This window comes from Chelon labrosus (genome assembly GCF_963514085.1).
Source record: "Chelon labrosus genome assembly, chromosome: 5".
Taxonomy (NCBI): domain Eukaryota; kingdom Metazoa; phylum Chordata; class Actinopteri; order Mugiliformes; family Mugilidae; genus Chelon; species Chelon labrosus.
In genome coordinates, this window is record NC_140341.1 from 2,139,504 (window position 1) to 2,164,292 (window position 24,789).

The 24,789-nt window shown below is 40.3% G+C and overlaps 2 protein-coding genes across 3 annotated transcripts; both read left to right on the forward strand.

Moving 5' to 3' along the window:
* Window positions 1-7,221: 7,221 nt before the first annotated feature.
* On the forward strand, window positions 7,222-12,794 carry LOC311488313 (trace amine-associated receptor 13c-like; the record flags this gene model as incomplete). 2 transcript variants are annotated; one of them, XR_014699076.1, is made up of 4 exons in its annotated part: window positions 7,222-7,388; window positions 7,552-7,628; window positions 8,146-8,257; window positions 11,688-11,819. XR_014699076.1 is itself a non-coding variant. In XM_084544943.1 (2 exons), 2 exons carry the CDS (start codon window positions 11,357-11,359, stop codon window positions 12,502-12,504), a joined length of 990 nt encoding a protein of 329 aa, XP_084401069.1. In that variant the 3' UTR covers window positions 12,505-12,794. The 2 variants fall into 2 exon arrangements, 1 of the variants encoding a protein (XP_084401069.1); XM_084544943.1 differs by lacking the exons at window positions 7,222-7,388; window positions 7,552-7,628; window positions 8,146-8,257 and adding an exon at window positions 11,357-11,529 and having other exon boundaries at window positions 11,688-12,794.
* A 2,826-nt stretch (window positions 12,795-15,620) lies between these two features.
* LOC311488736 (trace amine-associated receptor 13c-like) lies at window positions 15,621-17,429 on the forward strand (the record flags this gene model as incomplete). Its single annotated transcript, XM_084545587.1, has 2 exons — window positions 15,621-15,706; window positions 15,881-17,429. 2 exons carry the CDS (start codon window positions 15,621-15,623, stop codon window positions 16,695-16,697), a joined length of 903 nt encoding a protein of 300 aa, XP_084401713.1. The 3' UTR covers window positions 16,698-17,429.
* Between the last annotated feature and the right edge of the window lie 7,360 nt (window positions 17,430-24,789).

The window sequence follows — 24,789 nt, forward strand, 5'->3', positions numbered from 1 at the left end:
TAGGTTGCAGCATCTAGGTCCCACAGAGATGTAAACTCTGCTTTAATAATCTCAAAGTTCGCTTTGACTGATGTCTAGATGACTGGGTCAATGCTTCTCCAGAACTGCAGCTTTTGTGTGGTGCTCCTAGTCTGTGGGCAGTACCTAATAACAGTGGTCCAAAGACGGAGAAAAACCAGGGACAGATTTGGGCTGTTTTGGGGTGGAACTTACACAATATTAGACAGATTGTCGTAATCTTAGGGCTGGTCAGTGTAAAATGATGCACCAGGGAAACTTTGGCAATTTTGTGCAAACCTTAAAACAAAAACGAAGATCAGATGATATTTCAGGACACTTAAGCTTTTAATGGCTGCTATACTAAGGTTAAATAATAAACATGTAGCATACTTTGGCCACAAATTGAAAGTTACATGTTTTAAATTCAGCCTGCAACTATCAGAGAAACCCTGCATATACCTGTTCTTGGATTATAGCAATTAGAACAAATGGTACTGGTACCCTCCCCCAAAATCAAAAACACTTACAAGATAACTTTGCATCCCAATTTTATCAACCTATTAAGCATCGAGAAAGGCCCATCCACACATTCTGCTGAGACAAGTTTGCTCACATATTCTGTTAGGGTTGTCTCTATGATACAGTATTAGAATGTCTTAATTATGAAACAAGACTAAACAAATGTATAACCTCAATGTAACAAATACATATGCAAGAATTGCCAGCACTGACAAATGACTCTTCATTAGGATGGAGCTGAAACAGGCATCTGTTCGAGCTTGTTGGTCAGTTCAAGTGTCTGTGAAAACCAAAGAAGATAAGCAAATCATTGTTAGTTGATGTGGTTTACTGAATGATCTTCTGTATTTGTTGGGGTGTCTCAATTATTTTTTGTCGCAGGTCCAATACTGATCTTTTAATATAATCCGTACAGGGTGATCCGAGTCCCGATCCTAAAGTTTCTCCCCTGTAGATTCTTAAAGTCTACAGGGGAGGAAAGTCTAGTTCCTAAAATCTTTCCTTGCCTTCCTTGTATTCTCATGATTCGACTGGATTCAGTCCAGTAAATCTTTCTGTCAAAGTTAATGTAGTGTGGAGAGGGTAGCTCATACTTTCTTTCAGTTATAACAGGAGAGGGTGAAGACGTTTTGATGCGACAGGGATGGCAGACCTAGATAACTACAAAACATCAGGCTTGGCTGAAGCCTAATACCGACGTGATCCGTTTATTTTTATAAGAAGCTGATTATTGTGCCAGCCTAGAACTGACTCACCAGCTGGAACAGAGTTGAACTTACCTTAATAAGTCCAGGCCATGCTGATGAAGGCTGGGTTTTCATCCTCATATTCTGGCATGGCAGATCTGCGCCTTCTCTGAGCCTGGTTACAGGTCTGGGAGGCAGTTAAAAGTCAGAGGGTCACTTTTTAGGGTTGTTTCAGTATAAGCTTTTGTGGCCCAACTGACGCAATCACATACACATACTGTTCATGGCAGCATTCTTAAATTAGAAATAGTAGATGTTTATTTGTGAATTTTTGTGAGATTCAGAAACTAGAAGTACCGGTGTGCAGGTATTGCTTTGCTTGACACACAGCTCTATTTTGCAGTGCAGGTAGACATCACCACTATTGCCAGAGAACTGGAACGTGTTGAAAGAGAAGTAATTGGACGTTCCCATTCCATTGCCCTCCACCTTCACCGTCTGGTCTGCAGGGTTAGGGCAGCTGCTCAAAAACAGGAAAGCAGACATGACAGGGATTGGCTGCCAACAACAAAGACCAACTTGATTACATCATGAGAATCTCACCCTTTTATGATGAGGTCATATCTCAGGCTTCCACTTGGTGAAGGTTGATCAGTTGCCCAGCAGGAGTCAGTCACCACAGCAACCATTTCTCCATCTAGTCCTTCAGTCTTCAGCTCTACCCAGAGTTTTTCATTGAGTTGAATGTTGGTGCTTGACTCAATAGCTTGCATGCGGTCCGGGCTGGCGTAGGCCTTCATGGTCAGATTGTAATTCCATTCTCCAGAGGTAATCTGTTGGATCACAGAACTGGAAAGGGAATACATAGTTGGTTCTTACATGCTCCAATATGCAAATAAAAGTTAAGGCTCAGTCAGCCTTCACTTGATAACGAAAAGGGTAACATCTCTGGAGCTAGATGCCATACATCCAGCACATACTTGTGTTTGAGTTTGATGGCCAAGCTGTTGACATCTGGCTGAGTGTAATAGCAGGCGAAATCTATATGCACATGGTCGTGACGGGTGATGAGGCCAAACATGGAGACGTTCTGTGTCATGATTGTGTTCTTGTAGATAATTTGGCTGTTGTTTGCCTGCAGGTTCACATGGACATACAAATAGTTAGTGCAAGTTTAGGTGCATATCTTGTATATTCTAATAAACAAATATTTTATGCTGCAACTGATCAGTGCTGATTCTGCTAGGCAGCTGGATTTGTCAGAAGACAAAACTGGATGACAATTCGTCTTGCCACAGTTCAAGTTATGCACTTGTGGCTGATCTACAGAGGTGCAGACTATCAGTTCCCTGAGAGGAACTACTGGGAGCTGTTGGTGCGAATTAGTTGTTCATCTAAAAACCTCCAAACTGTTTTGTAAGTTTCCATTTTGACTTCCTGTTTAACAAACCGTCCTGCTTGCCAGGTGTCTTCACAACTATGACCTCAGAATGATTACTATGAGTGGAACGTCCAGCATAGGGTTGGAAGGGATTTGCCTGCTTACTAAGAGTTGATTTAGTCACTAAAAGAGGATACACACCATGATCACTGCGCCGCAAGCATTGTTGCCATTGAAGCTGAACGTCACCATGTGGGTCTGGTTGTCTATTTTGCCTTTGCAGGCCCTGTCGTTGAGGTGTAAGACCGAGTAGTCAATCCCTTCATCCTCCAAGAGACAGTTGGCCAGAGTTACCGAAGCCGAAGACTTCTTCCCACAGATGGCCGGCTCACCTGGACGACCACAACATTTAGTTTAACATTAAAAATGTTTTAGGTCTGGTTTCACATTTCTGGGCTCTTTTTTTTATTATTCTTACCTTTAGGATTTTCATAAATGATTTCCTAAATCTGAAACTCCTGTGTCTCTAATGAGATAGCATCTGAGACAACTGTGACTTTCTTGTGTCATAGCCAACTCACCAAAACTGCTTGTTGGTTTGTACTTTGTAGCAAAGATGGCCCGACAGTGGCAGCGAGTTTCTCCACTAACACTGTCAACACCACAAAACTCATGAGCACTGCAGAACTCGTCCTGACAGAAAGCTTGAGAAACATCAGCTGCAAAACCAAACGCACAGTTAATACAAAGGAAGATTTAGTTGTTGTTGTTTTTAATGTTTTCTCCAGATTAGCCAATAATAGATAATACAGTTGTCTTACAACAGCTGGTCTTTGCCCTCCAGTCCTCCACTGTGACATTACCCTGGTACCTGCAGGCTTGGGTGTAGGCCTCTGGGAACTGGCACTCGAGGCGATCCACCGCAGGGTATTTGCACAAAGTTTGCGTACAGGCAGTTATGTAGGGCTCTGGGTCAACGTATGAGTTGCAAGCAGAGAAAGGAGCCTGCTTCAGGACATTACACCTGTATAGCGATGGAGATTTTCTGTTTTCTGTTTGTAGGTCTGTTATTGATCGTATTTAGTGAACTCTGTGCTTACCATTCAGTGGTAGTGTTGCAGTTGATTGCACCGTCAGCAGCCTCATTATGTGTTATCTTACAGCTGTGGGGGAAACAAACAGGATAAACAGAATGAAAACTGGCCTGTGGGTTTGTTCTGAAAGACAGTGGTGGTGCATGTGATATCATGTTCCAGGTCCTTACTCAGGTGGACTGTGTTCAGAGACCCTGTCTTCACTCAGAGTCGAGCTGGAATCACCACATAAACCGTGCACAGGTGCTCCATTTGGTCCTGGAGGGTTTCAGGAAACCATGTGGAAAATATCAAGATGCTTTTAAGATGGAGGTATACACTGCTTTTAATCTAAGGCATCCCTGATTTCAGTCATTGTTGGTAGATTAGACCTTTTGAATATATATTGTGCCTGATTGACACCTTCCAGATCCCCCTGTTAGCTTTGTCACAGGATTTAGACCAGCATGAATTTGACACCGTGGCTCTGCCCACCCTACATCTGAGCATATGTTCAGTCAGCCCGAATAATGAAAACACCTGGGTGGGTGTGTGGAGTCATTAACGCCTCTGTGGTCTCATCTTCAAAGGGGAAAGCTGCCATTGTGAAATCGGCCGGTGTTACCCTACTAAACATGTGGGGCCATTTTCAGTGTGATATGGGAAGCAGCCTGTAGACTGGCTTCAGAAAACTGTACCTGTCATGTGGATTAGTGCAGTGTAGCCATCAAAGAGGATAGAGATGGTGTAGTTGGAGGATGTTGTCTTAGCAGTCACGCCGGTCCGGTCCTTGGAGAGCTCCACACCGTAGACCACCTGAGCCGTGGAACTGAGCATCAGCTCTTTGTCGTTAACCTTCAGCACAGCAGAGGGACAAAGTGGAGGACGCATTTACGGTTCAGTATCATTTAACAGTACTGGAGTGATACCACAGGAGAACTCATCAATCACAGATCACCACATGTTTCTGGATTTAGAGAGGAATCAACGGAAGCTGATGCCAACGAATGCCACCAAAACCAATAGATGCACAATGTGACATGGAATTGAAATGCAGATAAGTTCCTGTAATTACATGAATCCTGAGTGAATATTGTGACTGAACTTATTTTATTTGTGTTTTCAGTGTTACCAGAGGCAAAAGGTGAAAAGATGGTGAAAGGTTGTACATCGATTAGCTATGATATGTGTCTAAAATACTGGACAAAGAAACCGTGAAGTGAGATCTACAAACTTAACTCCAGGTTGAATCATGGACAGAGAATGAAATGGAGGGACTACCGTGATTGACAGAAAAGGCCCAACTATATGTTATGCATGCCACATCCACTACCCATCTGAAGCCTTGTAGGGGGTTTTAGTAGCCCAGAGATTACGGCGTCTATAACATAATGATTCTGTCAAGCCAGGGATCTTTGTTGCATGTCGTTCTCTTCTTTGTTATTTCCTGATTTGAATTTTAAGTACACGTGAGTAGGCTACCACAGGTATCGCTGCAGTATTGTAGGTCGCTTACCAGAACTCTGCTGCCTTGTTCCAGAGAAATCTGAACACCGTCCGTCTGCAGGATCACACGGTCCAGAAAACTAACATCTTTACGACGTCTTTCCTTGAAAACACCAAGCACCTGGAAGCCTGGGATGGTGGAGGGCTTCAGCAGAGTGTATCCACAACGATCGGGGACAGAGTGAACTCTTCCAACGAAGTCGACGACAGTGGGTCCGGTCACAGAGCACACAGCGTTTAAGATGCAACTGAAAGAGGTGAGGACAGAATATAATACAATCAGCAGAGATGGAAACACTGATGTTAAGGACAAGGGGTTGAGGTTTCCTTCTGTTTGCCCTCATCAAGCAGTTCGGTAAAGGGCTACGGGACAGTGAAATAATAGCCTATGTCAGCAACTACACAAAAAATAAAAATAATTAATTACATTCCCTAAATGATTATAGATTTCTTCTGGCAAGAATCAGAAGAATCACAATAGTCAAAATACATATTTTATTGAAGTGCTTAAAGGACTTTTAATCCCCCCCCCCTCCCCACACACACACACATACACGCACACACACACAAAAATAAAATACAATTTGTGTTCTGATATGTGACAAATCTGGCATCTATATTTATTAATTTTAGAACAAAACAAATTTGAAATTTTCCAGCAGGGGTCAGATGACAAGTGTCAGATTATATATAAAAGCTTCTCCTTCGCCCAGCTTGGTTTCTGGCCCATCAAATTTTTGATCACTGTAGTTTCTCCTGTTTATTTCCTTTAAATATTTACCTGCCATTTCCCTGGCAGCGCTCCATGGGACCACAGTCACTGACGGCACTCACGACCCCGTTCACGTCACAGGTTACAGTGGCGCACATGTCTGGGTCCCTTACTGTTGTATTAGTCTTATAAACAGCACCTACCAGGAAAAATACGTCATTAAATAACAGCTATTTCAAATACAATACAAAACACTTTCCTTAAAATTCACTCAGAATTTATCAACCTGAGAGTCTGCATCCGCTCACATCCGTGATGACGCCTTTAATCGTCTCAGCCGTCTGGAATCTCTGTTTAGAAACTGTGAGGCCGTCGACCAGCACATCTGCCTCCTAGATGGTGTCAACAAATGTTGAGTTAAAACCACAAAAAAATATGCCCTGTAGTCCATATAAAAGCCATTTAGTCCATTTTGAGTTCAAAAATTGACTAAAAACTGGTCCAGCCAGGTTGAAAGGTTTTAAAAAACCCACACACTCATTAAAAAGAAACTACTCTTCTCATGTGAAAGAAGAAGAGTTTATTCATTTTATTGCATTTCTCTGATCTGTTAAATGGTCAGTTGTTCTGATAGTAACATTTTTTTTATTTAATTTGTGGACGTTGTCATTCTTTGCATGTAAAGCAATGGCCCGTTCAAATCTCACATTAACATCCATCCTGGGTGATCTGATTGCAAGTGGCCAGCTCTAAATGCAGGTGTGAACACACAGTGAGTCCTGGGTCACATTAAAGACCACCTACGCAACAGGGCTGATCTGAGGAAGAGGAGTTTAACTCATTCATTCAACCACTAGTAGAAATGATCACATGAATCAGTGATGTCTGTTCATTAGTAATGAGAGCCTTTTAAAAGATTCTGGTCTTGGAGCTGGTACCTAACAAGAAATCAAGAAGAACTTAACATGTGAGAGTCTTTCCATCTTGTTCCAACATCTGGATCATGTCTCCAAGTCAACAAGCAGCTGTTGATGGTTCTGATCCAGCGGTAGGTAGAGATCCATTAGAGACAGCAGCTGGTACAATATTCTACTGACCACATGATGGCGCTGCTGATTTACAGACACACAAACTGAGATCAGATCTCAAGTGCTGGCTGGGGACGCATGTGGAGACACAGGAACTTTGGAAGTTTGGATTCCCCAGGCTGGATGTTAATGCAAGGTCTAAAGAAAGCTTGAGGGAATTTCTTTAAACTTGACATAGTCCTCCTAGACTCAGGGATGAAGTGATAAGAGCCTGGTCTTCAAAGGCCATGATCATTGTTTCCTCACTGAACATGTTGTTAGGCCCCTCTGCGCCCCCCACTGGCCTTACAGTGACAGTGCAACTGACTTCAGCTGGTGCATAGACTTAATTACCTCAACCAGCCACACCTGAGAATGTGCAGAAAACACATGACTGGAGAGCCCTGAAGGCATCACTACAGTCCTGCTGCAGAAGCTCACCAGGTATCTTTCAGTGTCCTGTTTGGCTTCTTAATGTAATTTACTAAAATTAGCTTTGTATTTTTGTAACTACCTACTTCCTAATTCCTGGTATTGTAACATCTCCATATATATTCAGTTCAGATTATTATATGTACACTTACCACGTCACCGTTTGTGTACCCAGAATATGTCTTGATTGCCAGAACTGCTTGGGCCCCAAAGTTGCCAAGTTCAACTTGTTCAATCTGACAACAGGAAATGGTTTGAAATATTCCTTCTTATTACATTACATTGATGATGATGTTGATGTAATAGTACAGAAAGTAACACACAACGAATCAGAAAAACCTTCACCTCAGAGTGTTGGCTGTCTCTCAGTGGTATTATGTTGACACATTGTCCAGCACCCTTCAGGTTGGGAAGAAGTTTATGAACTCCAGACCCAGTTGGGATTTCTCTGGAAAGCACTGCCAGGTTTCCTCGGTCAGCCGTCCCTCTGGACGTCAGGATACAGTCGTTTTTGATTCCAGGCTTGTATAAGCTGTTGAAGCAGACTGCAAATCTGTTCTGACTGAAGGCCATCTGTTCAGGAAGAGGGGATACAGATGAAGATATTTTCAACTTGAATGGTTTTTTAGTTTTTCTAGTTCTGGAGCCACTTCTTTGTCTTTGTGCTCTTCTTGTCCTGAAGAACTATAAAAAGCCTCTAGCTGTGTTTCATATCTTTAGACATTTTGTCTTACTCACATAGACTTTGTCGTATTTCTGTCCGTAATAGGTGATGGGGCACGAGCTGATGTTCATCTCCCCAGAGCTGGTGAAAGTCTGGTTTGCTGCTGCAATGCCTGAAGATATGGAGACGCAATATAACGGCAGTAACACCAGACCAGGTATTTTACACGACATTATTACAGACGTTATTAGCTTGACACAGTGAGTATTGATGTGTTTGTGAGATGAGGCGCTTTGTTACCTGTCAACATGCAGACTGCAGCCAGGTAGAGCAGGAGGCCAACCATGCTGGTGGTCCACTGACAGGAAACTGAAAAACATTTGAAATATACATCCATTCAAGCATTATAAATAGTTTGAAGTTTTGTCGCTTTTCCTCCTTCATGTAATATTTTTTAGATACTTGACAAGAACAAGGTCTAGAGAACAGATAAATGAACCTTTCTGTGTACATCAGTCTCCACCACAAGAGCAGCTTTAAAGTCAAGCGTCTGGGTTTTTAATGTAAATGGAAATATGGGGCTTGAGCTCACAATGCACTAATATTACTCCCAGGCCTCACACATGAACATTTTCCTATTTTTCTCTTATATTTCTTCTTACCCAAAACTGTTAGAACAAATGCGGAAATTGTATTCAGGATTCAAATCCAAATCTCTTCTTACCCTCCTGAGGTTGTTGATAGATAGCTGTGCTTGCTAGATAGATAGCTAGACAACTTTAACTTGATTATAAACAGTCTTTAACAAGAAACTTAACAAACCTCTATAAGTGCAGCAGACTTAAGTGCTGTGTGCAACCAACAAGTTGCTGCAATTTGACAGGTAGAATTCAACAGATATAAAGAGACCCCCCAAATGAAAGGTCCAAAAAATCTTATACAGGTAAGTGATTTATCTATGAGCTGTGTCTCACTTGCCTGAAACAGAGCATTTTATTTTGAAATGTTTGTGTGTCCGTGTACAGTTGTGCAATGAGCCTGAGGATAAGCTCTTATTTCTAGGATATTTTGCATATTATATTTTCAAATATTACCCCAACGTGTCTGTATATAGTTATCCACAAAGCTTCTGGGTAAGTCAGAATAATGCAAGAAAAATTAAATAATTAAAAATAAATGAAAATATGCAGACATAAGGTTTCCAGGTGTCTTACCTTGTGAAGGAATTGTGAGCAAGTAGAGGAGTGGAGCAGCTCTGTGTCTGAGGAGAACGTTTGCTGGATGCTGCAGCTCTCTGACTGATTAGCCGCCTTGTCCCTCCGTGTGGACGACACAACCCTTTGTCTGTTCTACAAGCTTCACGACCGTGTTTACTCTCCAGTAGAGTGAAGACATTCTCACAGATTCATGTGACCTTTTGTCTTCCCAAACTAGCTTCTGTCCCAGAGCATTCCAGTTTCCAAATACTCTGTAATTAAGGGGGACTTGCTGATTAAGGCGATGATTACAGCTTGACAAGGTCAAGTGTCGACTTATCAATGCTTCACTCCTGTCATGATCAAATCTGTTTTGATGGAGTACAGCAACTTTTTTGGCACGTGTTGGAGTCTTTTAAGTAAAATAACAAAAAAAAAAAGTAAATTGGGATTTATTACAAAGAGCTGAAGCTTAAAGAAAATCTTAAAACATAAAATATACGTTGCAGTATATTAACAGGACTCCTATGTGAAAGCCTGCAGGCATTGATTGATTAGTTTCAGCCTCGGTGCAGAAGAGACGGTCTGTGTCGAGTCTATATTTAGATTTCAAAAGGCATTCTTTGTGTTTGATCTATAATGGGTTTGGATACGTGGCATGTTTTTAAGAAACGTCCCAGGACAAAAGGAAAATATCCCCGAGCTCAAATGTTCAGGTCCAGTCTTTAGAGATCTGGTCTGGAATGTAACGGGACAGGAAAGTTTGACAGTCATTGTAAGGTGAACAGGTGACAGATGTAGAGCTCAGGTGTGGCCGACCAGTCAGAAACATCACCTTATGCAACATGCCAGAGAGACATACAAACCTCAGCACTAAGGTGCATTCCTTAAGTACATACTTCACACTGTACAGTCCTAAAAAGAAGCTTCATGCATATGTCAGAGTTCACAGTTCACATTAATCAATAACAGTAGTTCAAATTTAACTTCTTGGTTTGACTTTTATTTTCTTTTTTTCCCCTGACTCAGATTAGATTTCATTTTTTTGTCTTTAGTTCAGGTACAATGCCATGCTGAACTTCCAAGCATTATACATGACTCTCCCAGTTAGTTCAGCTGAGGCACTAATGGTAGCCAGATCATACACAGGCCTATGGATAGAGCGCTAGCAGCTTCTTATCTTCTGCCTGGATGCATCCTGGAAAATCTGAACTCCTCCTCAAAACTTGCAACTGGCAGAAAGACCCAATATCATCATTCAGTAGTGTTTCCTATTTATAATTGACAAGGTATTCAGTATGTCTTTCATCTCTCTGCACAAGGAAACTCTCATCTTTCTGGCAGCTGTGGCTTAGTTCATAAAGCGGGTTGTCCCCAAACCTGAGGGTTAGTGGTTCGATCCCTGGTGCATGGAGCACATGCTAAAGTGTCATAGAGCAATTCACTAACTGATCAAGTATCTGTGGATCATCCCACAGATACTTGATCAGTTTGGGATCTAGTGAATTTGGAGGCCAGGTCAACACCTTGTGCTGTTCTTCATGTTTCTTTTTAGTTGTTCCTAAAGTGTTTTTGTGGGGGTGCCTGGTCTGGTCTAGGTGGGTGCTACATGTCTAAGTAACATCCACATGAATAAATGCCAGGTCCAAAAGTTTCCCAGCAGAACACTGAACTGTCACAAGATGGTCGATGTCATTCACTTCTGCTGTCAGTGGTCATAATGTTGTGGCTGATCGGTGGATGTTTCTGCAAATTATGTGTTTTAAGTATATTGACACCTCAATCAGGCTCACGTTGCACTACCTGGCTGTGTCAAAATACAACTTTTGGTGTCATTGTGACCGTTTATGTGCTTCTGAATGTGTATGTAAAACAGATTTTGCCTTGATTTATTCTCAGTGAACATGTTAACATACGACCCTGCCCGAGCAAAGGGAAGGTCACAAGTTAAAGTATTTTATGGAAAGTCACAACCATAACTTCACTATGTAACAGTAAAAATACAGAAAGGAAACTGCCATCGAAGGAAGAGAGGGAGGAGCGATTTAAGGAAGAACAGTAAGCTTGATGCAGAAAACTGGCAGAAGCTCAGCAGCTTCTCCTCCTCGTTGGTCACAAAGATGACAACCCTTGACGAGACTGAACTCTGCTTTCCAGAACTTTTCAACTCCTCCTGCAGGAAGACCATGCGGTCCCACTCAATATCTGTGCTCATTTACATGACACTGTTCCTCATCTCTCTGGTTACTGTGATCCTTAACCTGCTGGTCATCATCTCCATCTCCCACTTCAAGTAGTCAAGAGTTTTTTTGACTTTATAAAAGAAGTAGTCTTGGAGAAAGAAATGTTTCATGCTACAGAAAATAAATATCCAGGTCTTAGATTGTGAGTCATGTTTGTGTATTTGCAGGAACCAGTAATAATAATTGTATTGCTTTCTAACTTCTCCAGGCAGCTCCACACTCCCACCAACCTCCTCCTCCTCTCGCTGGCTGTCTCAGATTGCTTCGTGGGCTTCCTCATGTTATTTCAAATTATCCTCATAGACGGGTGCTGGTTCCTTGGTGACCTCATGTGTAGCCTGTACTTTTTTTTGGACTATAGCATTACCTCAGCCTCAGTAGGAACCATGGTGTTGATATCTATCGACCGCTACATAGCCATTTGTGATCCTCTACATTATCCCACCAAAGTTACTAAGAACAGAGCAAAGATCTGCGTTTATCTGTGTTGGATCTGTTCCATAGTGTTTCAGAGTCTGGTTCTGAGAGATAACCTCAAACATCCAGGCAGGTATAGCTCCTGCTCTGGAGAGTGTGTGGTTGTTGTTGATTATGTTGCAGGAATAGCTGATGTTCTATTGTCCTTTGCTGGTCCTGTTGCTGTCATTGTGGTTCTGTATCTGAGAGTATTTGTGGTGGCTGTGTCTCAGGCTCGTGCCATGAGGTCTCATATTGCAGCTATCACTCTACAGGGTCCAGTGAGTGTTAATGAAAAGAAATCTGAGCTTAAAGCTCTCAGGACTGTCAGTGTTGTTATAGTTGTGTTTCTTGTATGTCTCTGTCCATATTACTGTGTTACACTTACAGGTCAAGACGCTGTGCTCAGTGCTTCATCTGTTGCTTTCGTGATGTGCCTGTTCTATTTTAACTCCTGTCTAAACCCGATCATCTATGCTCTGTTTTACCCCTGGTTCAGAAAATCTGTTAAACTCATTGTTACACTTCAGATACTGAAGCCTGGCTCCTCTGAGACCAACATACTGTAGAGAGACGAGAGAGAGAGAGAGAGGAGTCACTGACATGAAATCTTTCAGCTTGAAATGCATGAGTATATTAAAAAAGAAGAAATTAACAATGTGTTTGAAGCGATTATGTTTCTTGTGTAAATAGAAATACAGTATGTATAGTTTACACCACTAAGAAGAAAGAAAAAATTATAAAAGCAGATTACCTGCATTTCCAGTTTTTAGACACATATGTTGGATGCACATAATTGCAATGGGATCGACTGAAATGTTTAGGAGAAAGTAACTTATATTTGATTATGGTTTATTATTTATTTTCACGAACCTGGATTCTTCTTCCAGTGAAAGGGAGTTTTTTTTCTTCTTGCTGCAGTTTTCTTTGTTCTTGCTCTGTTGGTTTTCAGGCCATGGGTTCTGTAAAGCATCTAGAGATGGTTTGAATTGCTATTGATGCTACATAAATACAATTGAATGGAATTGTATTGATTTGTACACTAAAATAAATGAGACATACTCAGAAAAAGACATTAGAAATAATGACTTAACAGTTTTATTAAAAACCTATGACTTTTTTAGTTCTGTCTTTGATTTCTTAATGGAGGATTTGGCACTCTAAAGCTAGACTGAATTTGCTCTCTTTGGCTCCAAGGGTGTGTTTTAATGTGTTTTATGCAATAATAACAAACATTGTGTCACAGATTGTGTTATGTCAAACTGCTTTTATTTTGTGCACAGCTTTTTGGTTTGTGGGTGATGGCAGCTCATTGGACTCTGAGGAGGCGAGACAGGTACATTTTAGTGCTGGGGGTGGAAATGCTGACAGATGGCCTGTATAACGCATCCGTCCTTGAATGATGTAATACGTGACCTGTAGGAAACCACTGCACTGTGTTCAGATTATTCATACACATACACAATGTGACTTAACAGCATGATGCTTGTCACCTGAAAGTTGTGCACTTACCAGTCTCCTACAATACCACAATACCATTCAGTCCCCTAAAAAGGTTGCAGCTCCAGTCTGGTTTTAGAAGTGACCAGAATGACCTCGATTTTGAATGAAACTGTCTTGACTTGACCTCAGCTAACAATACTAGTTGCTTGCCCAACCCAACACTGAGCTAAATTAAATATCAAGCTGGCATCAGTGTTGTTGACATTGTTTGCAGTTCCCCATGTTCATGTCGAAATGTAGGCTTTGTATCCTTACAATGAACATTTAAACCACATTCTAAAAGGCACCCTGCTCATTTCACGTGCCATACATGATAAATGTACACTTCAGAAAGGATTAAGGACTCATAAAGGCAGACTCCTTTTACCCTGTAAGTTAAAATCACCTCTTAATAACCTTTTAATATCAAGCTTTGGTACTTGGATTTGCAACACAACTAAATGCTACAATTTATATCACTTCACATAGGTTCACATCAAGCAGACTTTCACATTTCATGTCTATAGCCCAGTTGAGTCTTCTCAGATTTTATTTCACATGACTGTGTTCAATAATTACCTAATTTAGTGCTGAATATACAGTACATTCACTAGCTTGACATGGTGTGAGCCACTTGAAAATGTCTGTTGGTCAACTTCATTTTGAGTATCTCAGTGTAGTTCTGAAACCTAGTATGCTTGCTTCTTCTTAGTTTAGTCTTACTTCTGCATTTTGGTTAATATGTGAAATATAGTATTATTCCATAAAACACATACTGTGTAGTCAACCACATGAATAAACATCCAGCTGACCAACAAGTACTTTTAAACAAAACAAGTAAATTTATTTATTTACTGATATGGGGTTATTGATATGAGTAAGCTACATCTACCAGGTTTACAGATGAAGGGAAGGAATAAAACAAGTTAGCACATAGCTGCTAACTATCTCAGAAGAACAAATGAGCAACCAGTTGCCTACAACCTAATTATCCAGAATATGGCAAAGAAAAGTCTACATTTCTCATCATAACCGTTACTCCTTCCCAGCTGGCACACAAGACATGATTGCTAGCTTTAAAAAAAAAAAAAAAGAAAGAAAAAAAAATGGGACACACATTAATGGAACTCATTTCCTTTCACACAGTGGTAACCTACTTGGCTTACTTAGTTTAATTGGGTACACGTGGGTCACTATCAATAACTTCTTTATGGCTCTATCATAACTTCTGTAATTGTACAGATACGTATCTGGGTTTTCCACTGAATACTGTCGTTGTGACTTTTCAGTTAATTGTAGGATAAAGTTGGGGTATTATTAAGCTGAGTAATTACCTTTGCCACACTGCTTAGCTGATGAGTGAGTCGTGTTTCACACAGACACAAGATCTAACATGCAAACTAACAATCCTTTCTTCTTACACTTGCAAACTGATTCACCAGTCTCACGGTTTAATTTATGTATATTTTTAATACATATTAACTGCTCTGGCTTTATATCGGTTCATTTCATTGACATAGTGTGTTGGTTAGCTTCTGAATTACATGGTTCTCACAAGTGTTTGTACTTCTTAGTGTAGTGGTCAAAACACAAAGTCTTGAAAAGAGTTAAAGCAGCCAACATCCTACTCTGCTTTTAAGTCATCGTAGACAAGTCACCACTTTAGTGTTGTGGAGGGTTTTATGTATGTGTGTATGTGTACATGGGAGCTGTATTGGGCAACCTGAGAAAACTAGGCCAGAGTAATGGGTCAGACTCACGGAGACAGTGAAACTCGGAGCTAAAGAAAAATACAACTTCAAGACACATCTCGGCTCAATTATGGGCATGGTAAGATGTGTACCTAACTAGCAAGAACCTGGTAGCTGGGGCCACATGCATGTCATCCAGGTGAACTCTGTAAGTCCTGCTCTTGACTGTAATACACTTATCATTTCCTTAATACAGAACTTTATCACATCTTTAGAAAACAGGGAATAGGGAGTACTTTAGTTGCTGCTGCTGAAAGCAAATGGCCACCAGAGGGAAAGAGGGAGGAGCGATTTATCAAATCAAATATATGACAATGAGTTTCAGGCAGAACACTGGCAGAGATCAGTAGATTCTCCTTTTCATTTTAGTGATGACAACCCTTGAGACTGAACTCTGCTTTCCACAACTCAACTCTTCCTGCAGGAAGACCATTCGCTCTCAATCAGAATCAATGTTTGTTTACCTGATACTTTCCCTCATCTCTCTGACTACTCTGATTCTTAACCTGCTGGTCATCATCTCCATCTCCCACTTCAAGTAATCTAAAGTTTAGTTACTTTTGCTGCACATAAAGAAATGTATCAGAAAAATAACTGTGAGGTAAAAGTGTTTCTAAACAAAGCTTTCATGTTTCAGTCATGCTTTTATTTCACTTGGACAATGATTCTCACTATGAATAATAATAAGTGTGTTACTTTCTTACTTCTCCAGGCAGCTCCACACTCCCACCAACCTCCTCCTCCTCTCTCTGGCTGTCTCAGATTTCTTCGTGGGTCTCTTCATGTTATTTCAAATTATGCTCATAGATGGCTGCTGGCTCCTTGGTGATTTAATGTGTGTCCTATATTTTCTTTTCGACTATATTATTACCTGTGCCTCTATAGGAATCATGGTGTTGATTTCTATTGACCGCTATGTTGCTATTTGTGATCCTCTACACTATCCCACCAAAGTCACTAAGAACAGAGCAAAGATCTGTGTTTGTCTGTGTTGGATCTGTTCTGTTCTCTTTGCATGTCTGGTGCTGAGAGATAACCTAAAACATCCAGGCAGGTATAAATCCTGCTCTGGAGAGTGTGTAGTTGTTGTTGATTATGTTGCAGGAATAGCTGATGTTCTATTGTCCTTTATTGGTCCTGTTACTGTTATCTTGGTTCTGTATCTGAGAGTATTTGTGGTGGCTGTGTCTCAGGCTCGTGCCATGAGGTCTCATATCGCAGCTATCACTCTACAGGGATCAGTGAGTGTTAATGCAAAGAAGTCTGAGCTTAAAGCACTCAGGACTGTCAGTGTTGTGATAGTTGTTTTTCTGATGTGTCTCTGTCCATATTTCTGTGTTACACTTACAGGCAAGGACGCTGTGCTCAATACTTCATCTATTGCATTTGTTATATGTCTGTTCTATTTTAACTCCTGTCTAAACCCTATCATCTATGCTCTGTTTTACCCCTGGTTCAGAAAATCTGTTAAACTCATTGTTACACTTCAGATACTGAAGCCTGGCTCCTCTGAGACCAACATGGTGTAGAGAGAGAGGAGCTACTGACATGAAATGTTGAAACACGTTTTACACAATCTCTGTGAACTTTACTTTTCTCTCGTTTCTGTTTTACAGTACATGCATCGAATTGCTAACAAGCACTATTAAAGTTCCAGTCTCTCACAGGTCACCTCACAGGTGCATTTTATTTAAATAATTGAACCTGGTTTCATAGTTCACGGCTCTGATCATAGAGGTGTCATACATGGATATACAGTCATGGACGAAAGTATTGGCACCCCTGGAACTTTTCCAGAAAATGCACCATTTCTCCCAGAAAAGTGTTGAAATTACAAATGTTTTGGTATACACGTTTATTTCCTTTAAGTGCATTGGGACAACACAAAAAAGCAGAAGAAAAAAGCCAAATTTGACATAATTTTACACAAAACTCAAAAATTGACTGGACAAAATCACTGGCACCCTATTAAAACTGTGGGTAAATAATTTCATTTCAAGCATGTGATCCTCATTTAAACTCACCTGTGGCAAGTAACAGGTGCTGGCAATATAGAAATCAAAACTGAAGCCAGTTGGAATGTATAAAAGTTGACTCAACCTTTGTGTTGTTTGCCTGTGTATGCCACACCAAGCATGGAGAAGAGAAAGAAGAGCCGAGAATTGTCTGAGGACTTAAGAAGCAAAATTGTGGAAAAATATCAACAATCTCAAGGTTACAAGTCAATCTCCAGAGATCTTAAAGTTCCTTTGTCAACTGTGCGCAATCATCAAGTTTTTAACCCATGGAACTGTGGCAAATCTCCCTGGACGTGGACGAAAGAGAAAAATTGACGCAAGAATGCAACGCAGGATTGTTCGAATGGTGGATAAACAACCTCAGTCAACTTCCACACAAATTCAGGCTGTCTTGCAGACTCAGGGTGCAACGGTGTCAGCTCGAACAATACGTCGTCGTCTGAATGAGATGGAGCGCTATGGCAGGAGACCGAGGAGAACCCCACTTCTGACACAGAGGCATAAAAAAGCAAGACTGCAGTTTGCAAGAACATACCTGAGTAAGCCTCAATCCTTCTGGGACAATGTTTTGTGGACAGATGAGACTAAGGTAGAGCTTTTTAGCAAAGCACGTCATTCTACTGTTTACAGAAAACCGAATGAGGCCTACAAAGAAAAGAACACGGTACCTACAGTCAAATACGGTGGGGGTTCAAAGATGTTTTGGGGTTGTTTTGCTGCCTCTGGGACTGGGTGCATTGATTGTGTGCAAGGAATCATGAAATCTGGAGACTATCAAAACATTCTGGCCCGTAATGTAGGGCCTAGTGTCAAAAGCTGGGTCTGCATCAGAGGTCATGGGTGTTCCAGCAGGACAATGATCCAAAACACACCTCACAAAGCACCCAGAAATGGTTGGAGACAAAGAGCTGGAGAATTCTGAAGTGGCCAGCAATGAGTCCGGATCTAAATCCCATAGAACACCTATGGAAAGATCTAAAAATTGCTGTTGCGAGAAGGCACCCTTCAAATCTGAGAGACCTGGAACAGTTTGCAAAAGAAGAGTGGTCCAAAATTCCAGTTGAGAGGTGTAAGAAACTTGTTGATGGTTATAGGAAGCGATTGGTTTCAGTTATTTTGTCCAAAGGGTGTGCAACCAAATATTAAGTTGAGGGTGCCAATGATTTTGTCCAGTCAATTTTTGAGTTTTGTGTAAAATTATGTCAAATTTGGCTTTTTTCTTCTGCTTTTTTGTGTTGTCCCAATGCACTTAAAGGAAATAAACGTGTATACCAAAACATTTGTAATTTCAACACTTTTCTGGGAGAAATGGTGCATTTTCTGGAATAGTTCCAGGGGTGCCAATACTTTCGTCCATGACTGTATATGGGTATATATTTTTACAATAGGATCACCAGAAGTGTTTATCTGAAAGTGTCTTCCAGAGTAAATCAAATGTGTTTAATGTGTACGCTCTGAAATTAATAAGGGAGTTTTGGACAATTGACAACTGACAATTTGATGATTTTTTAAAACCCTGATATTAACAGAGGTGTATAAAGTACTTGAAAAAAAAAATAACTAAAAGTACAAATACCATAACTGAAAATGACTTTGGTAAAAGTTAAAGTCACCCATAAGAAAATCACTTGAGTAAAAGTCTTAAAGTAGCTCACATTAAATGTACTTAAGTATCAAAAGTATCTTGTGAAAAAAATATACTCAAGTATCATAAATACAAGTACAATGTATTACAGTACACATAAAAAGAAGCAAAACAACCAAAAATGGTTCTCCCCTTGTTCTCTTTATTTCACTTTCAGGTGAATGAAATAGATGTGGTATGATAACACAAAAACTAAAAAAACACTTGTAGAGTGAGTGAATCAAGTGCAGGGGTGCCCACACTTTTTTGGCTTGCGAGCTACTTCTATGACCAAGTCAAAGTGATCTACCCGTATATATATAGTCACATTAATTATCATATTAATTGTTGCTACAGTGTACAGCTCTATCCATCTTTGTCTTTATTTTTATCAAGACAAATTGGTGCACTGCACCTTTAGGCTGCGTTCAGACTGCAGACGGATCTGATTCAAATCTGATTCCTTCTCATATCCGATTTTTAGGGCTGACTGTTCACACTGCCTTTAGCAAGTGTCCAAATCGGATATGGTTCTGTTCAGACTGGGCCACATTCTTCACCGGTCTGATAGGTTGCTGTAGCAACGAGCGGAAGCGTCATTCAGCACGTGTATTTGTCAGACGTTATATAATTGCGACAGCGACAAGCAAAACAACAACAAACAACACGATGGATGTACGTCACGTCAGTGTAAAGATTTATAAGGCATGCAGTTTCTTCCTCTGTCCAAGGCGAATTGTTTTCAAAGTCCTCCTCCATTGTGATAGCTGTAATATCACTGTCCGTGGCCGTAACGTGGCTCCTCCACAACGGAAATAGGCACCCGGTCTGGCGCATTGGTTCTGGCCTGGCGTCGCGTAAGTGACGTCACGGACAGTCAAAACCCATCTGAGTGTTGGGAGCTGTTCAGACTGAGACGCATCTGTCCATATCCGATACGAATGCGATATGAAACTACCTCTGGATGTGGTTTGCAACCGTTTGGCAAAAATCGGATTTCATGTGATCTGTCACTGTTCAGACTTCAAAATCGAGATCTGATTCAAATCTGAATGGGCTAAAAATCGGATTTTGGCTGGCAGTCTGAACGCAGCCTTAGAACAGTAGCGCTGTCTCTTTAAGAAAGACGGTAGTCTTGAGACGTTGAAGTTGTGCGTGGCTGTGGATGTGTGCCGCTGAACTGAGGGCATGCTGTTTGTTTTGGAGTTGCAATGGATAAATGTTTTAGACTAACATCTAAAAAAAAAAAAATTTCAATGGCACGAGATCTACCCGCCCTACCCTGATCAAGTGTCTCGTGTCTGCCTAAGAACACAAAAAAGTGCCTTCTATCTCCTCGTCGCAGGTGACTGTCGTCTTCTACCGAAGGAGATGCTGTCGGTGTGGTAACGTCTTCCGTGTCTTCCTCATCAGCGTTAACTGCGGATGTAGCCATGTTGATGTCCGCAGCCCTGCGCATCCCGTCCTTACCTCTAAACCTCGTGAGAGTACCGTACGTTGTTCCTCTCGTCTTCTTGGACACGCCCATTCCAGATTATCCTTCGATGATTAATTATATTTCTGTTTTAATTTGTAACGAGTAACGAGGTGGCAAACGCCACAGTAACAGAGTAAAAGTATATTTTTTTTAACTTTTAAATGTAGTAGAGTAAAAGTAAAAGTCCTGATTAAAAAAAAAAAACTCAAGTAAAGTACAGATCCTCAAAAAAACTACTTAAGTAGTGTAACGAAGTACATCTACTTCGTTACTATACACCTCTGGATATTAATGTGACTTTTGTAGTTCTTTTTCACACAGTCATAAATTGTGTTAACCCTTCATAGGGCACTCAATAGAGTGTTATTGAAGCGCATAAGAAAACATTTTTATGTATGTGACATTTTTCAAAATGTTTAATTTTCATGTAGAAGGTCAATGAAGTTACCATATCGGGTTCCTTGGCCTTAAGTGTTAAAAAAAAACAACCAAAAAAAAACCAACGGTGTGTTTAGACCATTAGAACATAAGTGCTGATTCAGGCACTTGTCAACATACATATTATCACATTAGACAACGTTAAGCCACTTCTTCGTGGTACCTAATGAAGCAGTTATGCTCAGTGTTCATGTAGAGCTGGACCTTGCAGAAGACATTTGACCCTGATTGGGCCTGAGAATGTTCCCTTGATCTTCTCTGATTGGCTGGGTGAAAACCACATGCTTCTAAACCTCCCTTAGAGGAACAGGAACACAATTTAAAATGTGTGGAAGTTACCAAATATGGTTCCTCGCCCCATAAACTGTTAAACTTAACATATGTAATTACACTATGACCACAGCTTTTTGGTAAGGAGGTGCTGGCAGCTCATCAGATTTGTTCTAAGAGTGAGAGAAAGAAATGTTTTAGTGCAAGCTGAGGAATGCCAACATAGGGAAGAAAAGAAAACACACTTAAATGATCTGAAATGTAACGTATTGAACATGAGTTCAAATCTGATTTTTATTGAAGTAAATTAATTAACCACTGATTGTTGTTTGTTGCTTTCCCATGTTCTCCTCAAAAGAGTGCAAATCAGTTATGTTGTCCAAATATAGATGTTGTATCATGACACCTCTGAACTGAAAATCTTTTAACCAGCTCCTGAAAAGTTGTCCACGCATTCCTCATGCCATACCTGAGAACAGTACAAGAATGGCATCAGGAGTCACAAAGTTAAAGACCTTTTCTTGCCTGGACACCTGGACACACCTCTCAGTATGATTTTGTATCCAAATTTGGTTCATAATTAGTATTCCATACACTGTCAATCAAATTACATGTTTTAAATTACATAATTTAAGATAGAGACCCAGTGTTAGGTCCCTGAAACTCTGCATACATACTTTTTTAACTGTGTTATTGAGGCGAACTTTTATTGTAAAAGTTTTTGAGCCAATCTGATCGCAGTTAGTCATTTAATAATCGGTTGGATTTCTAAATTGACACTAAAATTTTACTTCAAGAGACTAGTCTGAAAATGTTGTGACCTTAAAAAAAAAAAAAAAAAAGAAAGAAAAAAAAGTGTTGCCACCCAAGTGAGGCCAAATGTATGGTGCCCCATGTGAAGCATAGTACTAATGCCAATTACTGTTAACTGTGCAATATTACTTCTGCATTTTTGTTATACAAGAAATACAATTGTATTCCATAGCTAGCAAACTGTATATATACGGCATATACTGTATAGTTAACCACATGAATAAACATCCAGCTGTCCAACAAGTACTATTAAACAAAAAAAGTAAATTGATTTAATATTTGTATGTGGATTTGTAATGCATATAAAGTGTTCTACCTTGATATATGATTAACATCGTGTGTTTGTCAGCTTTTGAATGAGATAGTTCTGACAAGTGCTGTATGTTTTGCTTCTTAGTGTAGTGGACGAGCCATAAAGTCTTGAGGATTCAAAAGAATTAAAGCAGCCATCATCCTACTCTGCTTTTAAGTCATTGTAGACAAGTCACCACTTGGGCAACCTGGGAAAACTGGGCCAGAGAAATGGGTCAGACTCAAAGAGATGGTGAAACGCACAACAAAAGAAAAATACAACTTCAAGACACATCTAGGCTTAATTATGGGCAAGGTAGAAGTGTACCTAAGTAACGAGAACCTGGTGTCTGGGGCCACATGTATATCATCCAGGTGAACTCTGTAAGTCCTGCTCCAGACTGTAATATACGTATCATTTCCTCAATACAGAACCTTCTCACATCTTCAAAAAACAGGGAATAGGGAGTACTTTAGTTGCTGCTGCTGAAAGCAAATGGCCACCAGAGGGAAAGAGGGAGGAGCGATTTATCAAATCAAGTATATGACGATGAGTTTCAGGCAGAACACTGGCAGAGCTCAGCAGATTCTCCTTCTCATTTTAGAGATGACAACCCTTGAAACTGAACTCTGCTTTCCACAACTCCTCAACTCTTCCTGCAGGAAGACCATTCGCTCTCAATCAGAATCAATGCTTGTTTACCTGATACTGTCCCTCATCTCTCTGATCACTGTGGCTCTTAACCTGCTGGTCATCATCTCCATCTCCCACTTCAAGTAATCTATAGTTACTTTCACTGTACAGAAAAAAAATGTTTGAATGCATCAGAAAATTGACTGTGAGGTAAAAGTGTTTCTAAGTAATGTTTTTTCATGTTTCAGTCATGCTTTTATTTGCTTGGATGATGATTCTCACTATGGATAATAACAATAAGTGTGTTGCTTTCTAACTTCTCCAGGCAGCTCCACACTCCCACCAACCTCCTCCTCCTCTCTCTGGCTGTCTCAGATTGCTTTGTGGGCCACTTCATGTTATATCAAGTTATGCTCATAGATGGCTGCTGGCTCCTTGGTGATATAATGTGTAGTCTGTATAATCTTTTTGACTATATTATTACGTCGGCCTCAATAGGTACCATGGTGCTGATATCTATTGACCACTATGTGGCCATTTGTGATCCTCTACGTTATCCCACCAAAGTCACTCAGAGACAGTGTTGGGAACGTTACTTTAAAAAAGTAATTAGTTATAGTTACTCACTACTTGTTCCAAAAAGTAACTGAGTTAGTAACTGAATTACTCTATAATAAAAGTAACTCGTTACCAGGGAAAGTAACTATTTGCGTTACTGTTAGAAAAAATTGCTATATGTCAAAGAATTTGGGTTTTTTTTGTGCAGTTTTCACAAGTCAGTTGAAATGAGTAGAACAGACAGTTTTTTGTACATAACTTTTGATATTTATTGCACGTCAACAGACAGCAAGATGTTTATCCTGTACTTCAAGTATTATCTTTGTAAGAAAAGTAAACAGTTACACCATATAAAGTGCATTTAACTCTAGCAAATTAAATCAAACTCTCTCAACCTGAGACAACTGGTCAAGTAAACAACCTATACTTCCAAGTGTTTTGTTCACAACAAAAGCAAACTTTTAAACAACAAAAAATTGTGTTTAGCTCTGTAGTCTTATTCGTAATTAAATAAATCAAACTCCCAATCTCAACTGGTCTGTTAGACATTCTGTACTTCAAGTATTTTCTTCAAAAGTAAACAGTTAAATAATATAAAGTGTATTTGCAGTAACTGTAGCAAATAAAAAAAAAAAAAAATCAAACTCTAACAACCTGAGATAAATAGTCTGGAAGACATAGGCTGCTGTATTTCTTTATCTTCATTAAAAAAGTAAACAGTTTAACATGATGGAGTGCTTTTAAAGATTGAACTTTGGCTCCTAGATATTCATCTACACATCCAAACACTCCTTCTAAAACACTCATCTATTCATGTGTCTGTCGTGTATCTGACTAACCCATGTAGCCTAACCATCGTACCCTTCAAACCACTGATTGTATCTAAGAAGCAGCAGCATTTCAAACCTCTTGTCTGTCAGCCTGTTTCTCTTTGGGGTGAAGACCAGCTTCCCCAGGTTAAATAGTCTCTCTACTGGGGCACTGGATGGAGTGGCTGCATTGTATTTGAGGGAAATTTTCTTTATTAGTGGGAATCCGTTAAGAGTGTCCATCCCTTGTGCTCCTGATTTTAAATAGTCAGCAACTTGGCTTTCCACAGAAGCAGAGGTGTCCTCCTCATCCTCAAAGGAAAAGAATTCATCCTCTAAGGCTGAGTCGGTGCCGAGGCAGCGCGTTGGTGCGTTGGTACCTGTTGGCTGGTCTTCATCTTGGGCACTTTTTCGGCACTCCGCCAGCAGACTTGCCTTGACGTTGTCCTTCCTTTCCTGTGTCCGCAGCCAACGTAGTTTGAACCTGGGCAGTGTCACTGCAGCCAAGACGGCAGTCTCACTTTCCAGCACCTCTGAAAATCTGGTTTTGATTGCCTGAAATGACACACACACACACACACACAGACAGACAGACATACATACAGCATTACACATTATGAGCTAAGAGATATACATTTCATTTTACTTTGATTTCATAATTCATAATTAATACATATCTCATGTATGGG